This window comes from Sardina pilchardus, chromosome 8 (genome assembly GCF_963854185.1).
Source record: "Sardina pilchardus chromosome 8, fSarPil1.1, whole genome shotgun sequence".
Classification (NCBI taxonomy): domain Eukaryota; kingdom Metazoa; phylum Chordata; class Actinopteri; order Clupeiformes; family Clupeidae; genus Sardina; species Sardina pilchardus.
The window spans coordinates 14,213,744-14,221,191 of record NC_085001.1 but is presented as its reverse complement, the minus strand read 5'-3'; the positions used below and the strand labels follow the sequence as shown (position 1 = coordinate 14,221,191).

The window sequence follows — 7,448 nt, the reverse complement described above, 5'->3', positions numbered from 1 at the left end:
CATGATATCACAAGAAATCACTTTCATCTCATTTACTGTGGCTTACAAAAGTGTTCAGCCCCTTGCAAGATGATCACCCCTTCAACAATTGTGAGAGATATCGTGCGACTAATTTAACTAATCATACCCCTTTGCTTTTGAGTTCCAGGTTAAAGCTGCAGTCAGCGACTGCGTGATGTCAAGTCAATTGTATTTATATTGCGCTTTTCTCACACAGAGGTCACTTTGTGCTTTACATAAACTACAGCAAGAAGACAAACTGTGCCCATACACATGTACTGTATTTCCTTTCAGGGCCAACACCCAAATAGTTAATACTCAAGCTGTAGAGGTGTAACTCTCAAGCTACAAAGAACGAGCCATTCACACACTGACTTATTCTGTTAGAATGACAGGGCAACTACTTCACAGAATCCCCGTTTGTCCAACTAAGGACAGCAATAGTACTACAAGGAACAATAGTACTCACACCAAGGTGTTCTCTGTGAACTGAGTAATGAGGATCTTACCACAAACCACACTCAGACGTGTTACAAAGATTGCCTTTAGCAGACAGTTACACATTTTAGCTGAAAGACTTTCTATTAGACTGAAAAATGTTAATGTTAACCCTGTGTTAATGATCCTAGTCAAACACCCAGTGAGGAGCAACACTCTGGAGATTCTTGAAGTAGTCCCGAACTGTTGTGCGCATGTTTTTTTTTCGGAGCCAAAATACCCGGCCACAGGGCTCGATAGTCCCCCTTGTGGAATATTAACACCCAAATAGTTAACACTCAGAGTTTCAGAAAACTCTGCCTATGCCATGGTCTATTCTGCTAGAATGCCAAGGCAGCTACTTCAGAGTCCCATAAAATACAAGCCCATACCATTTCTGTCAAATTTCAAAATCGACAATCATATACTCGGGACCCTTAAAAAAAAAAAAATCTATACTAGGCTTCAAAAACAGGAAACAATTATGTTGGGGACAGCCTTTCCCTCAAACGAAAACAAACCTCTCTTGTGTTTAGTTTGGTCCTTGGTCAAAATATGACGTACATTATTTTGAACAAAAGCATCTGCTAATTGAATGTAAATATAAACAAACAATCATAAACAAACTCAACCTCCTGAACAATCGCTGACTGCACTTTAGTAACAAGTTGGAAATCATTTTCAATGTACTTGGTACCCATTTAGTACTAAGGAGATACCTAAAGCGTCTAAGACCAACAAAAAGGGTCATGCTCCTAGTCGCAACAATAACAGTATATAGCACAACATCAGGCAGCCTGGCACACATTGTCAAAAAAAATTATTGAAGCTGTTATTTTAAGGTAAAAGAATCATATTGCGTTGCCTTAAGGACAATAACAGAAATTACAACCTTTTCAGCTCCAGGTTAAGGCAGATGACAAATTACTACCTTTTCCAATTTCTTGGAACTATATATATATATAAATGTGCTATATCAATGCTTCAAGAATCATTAGGAATGTGCTACATTGTAGATAACAGTCTCAAGAAATTAGAGGTTATTTGAACAAGGTATAAATACCAACATTTGTTAGTTATCTGTATGTTTGTGTCTGTTTAAAATGTGTTGCTTTGAAATCAACAGGGGGAAAGTGATGTATCTTACCTCTGCACTCAGATTTGAATCATACGACCCAAGCTAAAATTGAGAATACAATGATACATGTCATCAAAAAAAAAAAAAAAAAAAAATATATAAAATCAGACCAGACATGTGAAACTATAAATACCGCACACAAGCACTAAAAAGCAAATTGCAAATGTTACACTTACTGGAGCCGATAGACCAAGTCCCAGAAGACCCAGAAGACCCAGAGCGAAGAGAAGTACCCTCATATTCAGAGTTCGGCACAGCACCTTACAGTTTGAGATATATATTTGGATATATTACACAATGTCAATTATTTAGGCCTATTATTTTCCTAATATTCCCCTTTGTCTATCTTTCCTTAAACTTTCCCTTTTATCTATGCTTCAAACATAGCACAATAAACTAAATTCTCAATTAAGACATAATGAACTAAAGTATTTACCAATATTTCGCCTAATGTTGCTTACTCACCTGTTGCAAAATCTTGTTTGTGAGCAATTCTGTCCTGTAAGCAGTCTTGTGCCCCCTAACTTATTGTATGTCTCCCCGATGCCATCTCTTAAGACTGCCCATGATGACCACATCCCACGGGAATGCTCTTGTCTAGAAAAAGGTTGCCTGTGTTCCGTGGTTTAATAATTGTGTGGTTAGTGTTCAAGGCAAATTGCTTGGTTTGATGTTTTGATACATTCCATCCTATACCTGAAAAAATGTAATCTCATCAAAATGACCACAAACAAGCATCATAACTTTTATCAGTGCATAGTGTATCAGTCTATTGACACAAGTGCCTAATTTCACAATTTCCAGTAGACAGGGGTGGGGTGTTTTTTTCCCTTTATGAGAATAGTTGTGCACCCACACCTCAAATAAACCACTTCATTGCAAAATACATTACACTCCTCAACACAGGGATAGATTATTAAGAATAACAAATACTTGTTTTATGGGATTACAAGTTTGAACAATATCATGCTCAGGATTGACTTTTTTAAAATGTTGTGTTGTTTTTAATTATTTTGACAAAGCAAATAATAATCGACTATATTTTATATTTATGTTGCTCAACATAGCTCCTACACTATGCTCCCAAGTGTTTCAAAAGAAAACTAATAGGACTGTTTGTTTGTTTGTTTGTTTGTTTGTTTGTTTATTTAAACTCTCAAGAAAGAAAATGAGAAGTTGGTGTTATCCAGCATTAAATGTCATTAAATGTCAAAGTGCAATCACCTAAACATTGAAGAGTCACTGTCAAATGAAAATCATAGCATCCTATAATTGACCATTTTGGTGATGAGTTTAAAGGCTATACTTTTTACATAACCAGGGCCTACATTTTAGCTTATATCCCTAAAAAAACCAGCAAGAAACCAGCTTATGCGCACAGCTGGTTTTAGCTGGTCTTTGCTGGGTTTCTTCCAGTTATTGCTGGTCTTTGCTGGTGTAACTGGTTAGAACACCAGCTAGACATGCTGGCATGACCATCTGAGGAAGCTGGTCGTGCTGGTGTGACTAACCTGTCGTGTGAGATACAGCTGGTGTAAGGTGGTCATGCTGGTGACCAAACTGCCAACCTTGACATTGTTGGTGTAAGATGGTCATGCTGGTTTGCTAGAGTGACCAACATAAGTTGGCATGGCCAGTAAAAACCAGCAATGTAGACCAGCAACACCAACTAAAATTACCATCTTGAGGTGGTATGTCGAGCAAAACCGGCTGAATTACCATCGTAAGCTGGGTAAACCAGCTGAAGGTATGTTTCGCAAGAGTTTTGCTGGTCTATAGCTGGTCAACGACATAGGGTGGTCAAACAGGCTGGTAAACAAGCTGGTCAACCAGCAAACCACCTTAAGCTGGTCAGGCTGTTTCTTTCAACATGGATGTCATGGAATAGCTAGCGTAATTGTTAATACACTGACATATAATCACCTCACTTACGGGCAGTAATAACTGATTTGTTAGACTAAAGACTGGACAAAGCAGGCGGACTGAAACAACTGACTGTGAAGTGGCTTTTTGCATGGCTAGTAGTACAACCTTGTGTATAATCTGCCAGCAGGTGGCACTGTTACGCTTTGATATGAGGATTCCTGTGATACTGTGCATTAAGTGATTATCTTCTGGAGCGCTTGGCTTGTGTTGCACTAGCCAAGCGCAACCAGCGACATTGTCAACTACACATAAAACATAATTCACTGCATTGCACTTAATGCGGTTTGTGGTCTGTCAGTCCCTCATTGAGACAAGTTTCCACCCAGCATCAGTCCTTGCCTTGATCAATCCTCAGCCACCGGGTTTAGCTTGTAACGGAATTTTTATCAGTTCCAGTTGCCAGATGTAAATCATGATTCCCCTGATGGTTGAGGCTGGATGGAGGTCTTGCTTTGTCACGGTTCCCATGATTATCCAGACCAGGGTCACAAGTTTGAGACGCATTAATTGTTGTGAAGAGTTTGTTTAGTAGCTGAGGAGTGATGTGTTATATTATTTTAGGTTGTTACAGGATAATTACTTGTGTGTGGTGCTGTTAGGTCTATCTGTTGGAGAAAGTCCCCAACCAATAAGCACATGGAGTTCTGTGAAGTTACAGTATGATCATCTTGTTCTGTGCATAGCCTAACTGAAATTGAGACCAATGGATGCCTTAACACATTTAGCTCCTGTCAGCATGCAATTGATGTATATGCACCATACAAAAATGTCACCTGACATGAATCTAAAGTTGAAATGTAATGTGTCGTCTGTGTCTTAGGGATTGCAGTCGTCGCTAGTGATTTTGATCTAAATTTCTGTCCAAGGATGGATTGGGCAAGTCATGGGACAGAGCATTGAACTGCTATACATTCACAATATAACATTATTCACTGAATGACACTGAATAATACAGTAACACTGAGTAATAGTCAGTCAAAAGCAAAGAGTGAAACAGTATGTGGCTGGTTTCACTGTGTGTTCCCAGGTGCATGTTACATAGCCCTCATGTTGTCCTAAAATCTTACGACGTTCGTTGTCCTTGGGGTCAATTTGACCCCAGCTACAAAAAACTCTCAAAAATGATTAAAATTATTTTTTTTACCCGATTTTTTTTTGTGGTAGGTACTTAACAAGAGTGTAATAACCACTATCAAAATCCCTACAAAACAATCCCACCCCCCACACCCCTTTATGAACCCTGGAACCCTGACTGGCAATATGGCCAATCCAGTGTCAACAGCCCAAAGGCTGACTTTTTGGACTTTTTCAGACCTGCCAAAATAACTTATATGTAATATGTACTTGTATATGAAATAATGATAATAGCTACATGTTCTCATACTATTACAATAATAATATCCATCATTTGTCAAATATTCATTCTCATCATGTTTCATAAAAATGGGGTCAAATTGACCCCAATACCACCAACGTAACTATTTTTTTTACAGGACATTGGAAACATATTTTTGTGCAAATTTCATGTTTACTCTGTTGTACCCTTCAAATAAGGAAAAGTCATGAAACTTGAAGCAAAACAAAAAAAGTGAACCATATATTTTATGATGTTAAACACTGCTTGGGGTCAAATTGACCCCAAGGACAACATAAGGGATAGTGGTGTTAGTAAGTGAAATTCCCCATTCACCATAAAGCACTCTGGGTGCCTTGTTAAAGTACTAGATACATTAAATGTAGTGGTGTTGTAATCAGCTGTAATATAGGTTAGCACAGACTCTAAGTCAATCTTCTTTCTAAGAAGGGAACTATGGTGGTTTCTTCATTCAGAGCCCTGCATTTCTTATCCAATGGTTGATAAATGTCAATGTCAATGTCAATTTATTTGTATAGCACTTTAAAAAAAACAGTTGACCAAAGTGCTGAAATAGCCTGAATCCGCAGTAAACAAGACAGCCAATAATCAATTGTGTCTGCGGCATTATTGTTGACAGTGTTCACATTACCTACATGTTAGTTCGAGGGTTTTTGAAATTCTGTAGTGGTCTTTGATAATTTGACTAAACAATTAAGTGTGTAATTAAGTTCTAGACGTGGTTGCGCACCTCTCTGATTGGGTGCTACTGGCCAGGCTCAGACTTTATAATGAGATCTTTTCTGTTCCAACAGCAAATCTTCAGAGGCCTGCTTTTTCACAGACATACCAAACCGTGGAAACGCCATTTCAACTCTAAATTGTGCTTTGGTGAGTTTGACTGTCAAATACTAAATATTTGATTTGATATTATTAAGAATATTGATTCTTCATCTTCATTTTATATTAACCAATGACCTTTGTATTTATTCATCATATGTATGTAGGTTCAAAGTAGAGATGAAGGCAATCATTTTGTTGTTAGGAAGTCTCTGTGTTTGCCTTGCAGCACCAGTAAGTTTTCATACAATATTTATTTACATTTAATGTCTATAGCCTTGTATGTTTCCTTTGCTTAAAGAATTCATTTGTTTTGATCTGTGTTATTTGTTCTATGTTATTATCAGGTTGAGGAACATCATGACAGAGTGGGCAGATCAGCAGTGAGTGGCAGTGAGGAAACGGTGAGTCAGCACTTTTCAGTTAGGATCCGATTCGTGAATTCCTCCCAATAATACAAACCACTTTGTGTTGCCCTCTGATCATCAGTGTGTATTGTCCAGATTCTAAACCCATATCCTCTAATATCCTGATCCCTACAGGGCCTGCGAACCTTGCTGACCGAAGTGAGAGATACCCTTGCCAGCGTTAACCAAAACCAAAACCCAATCCCCCAACCACAACCCCAACCACAACCCCAACCAGAGTTGGTAGCCCCACAGCCACCCGCTCCAGGTATCAACATTCATGGACCCTCTCCTCCCGTGATCGAACCAGAGATGAATCCTGCAGCAGGCCCGGCCACCATCAACCTGGTCATCAGACAGCAGCCACAGCAGCCACAGCCACTGCCGGACATCATGCAGACCCTGCAGCCGGGCCAACCAATTACCGGGCTGATCCAGGCCACCAGTGATCCCAACGCTGTGGTTCTTGGACCATGTGGACCTAATTCCCCAGGTGCGCCATGCTACCTTCCCTACGGCGGTCTGCCGCAACCAAGACTTGGCCCATATTCCCAGTATAGCCCTTATCCTACATACCCCTCATACCCCTACATAAATTCTCCAGTCGGCGCTTTCACAAGTCCTGTAGCTCTTGTAAATCCACAGGTTAACCCCTACAACCCCTACAGCCAATATAACCCCTACAGCCAATTTAACCCCTACATTGGGTATAATCAGGGCATGACCCCAAATCTGGGTTTGACCTCAAATCTGGGCATGACCCCAAATCTGGGCATGACCCCAAATCTGGGTTTGACCCCAAATCTGGGCATGACCCCAAATCTGGGCATGACCCCAAATCTGGGCATGACCCCAAATCTGAGCATAACCCCTCCGATCATTTTTAGAGAAGGTGCAGTGAGGACCCAGTAACAGCAAGCAATGTGGAGTGATGTGTAGGCTATTGCATTATTTTTTCCCCTTCATCTTGCATATATGATAGTTATATGTAGGTCTAGCCAAGGTATGTATGGCATGCAATGTTTGGTTAATGAATGCACATTAAAATGACATCTCTACTCCAAATGGTGTCAAAGTATTGCTTTCTGTTTTCAGATTAACTGAACTGTTTTTGCAATATTTCAAAGGATCTGTTGGCTAAACATGAACATGTTTCTAAAGCTCAAAAATGTCAAACTTGTTTTTGGCTGAAACAGCTAGCCTAGCATGGGCCATTAAAATGATAGTTTGAGCTTATATCTCTCCAGTTGTATAATACCTCCATGGCCTACACACACTTTAATGCACACCTTCAAATGTATAGAGC

General features: G+C 39.6%; 1 protein-coding gene across 1 annotated transcript; it reads left to right on the top strand.

Annotated features, from left to right (window-relative positions):
* The first annotated feature begins 5,727 nt into the window (after positions 1-5,727).
* On the top strand, positions 5,728-7,200 carry si:ch211-155m12.1 (uncharacterized protein LOC567653 homolog). The gene is made up of 4 exons (XM_062542843.1): positions 5,728-5,786; positions 5,903-5,969; positions 6,083-6,139; positions 6,278-7,200. Exons 2-4 carry the CDS (start codon positions 5,916-5,918, stop codon positions 7,052-7,054), a joined length of 888 nt encoding a protein of 295 aa, XP_062398827.1. The 5' UTR covers positions 5,728-5,786; positions 5,903-5,915; the 3' UTR covers positions 7,055-7,200.
* Positions 7,201-7,448: the final 248 nt, after the last annotated feature.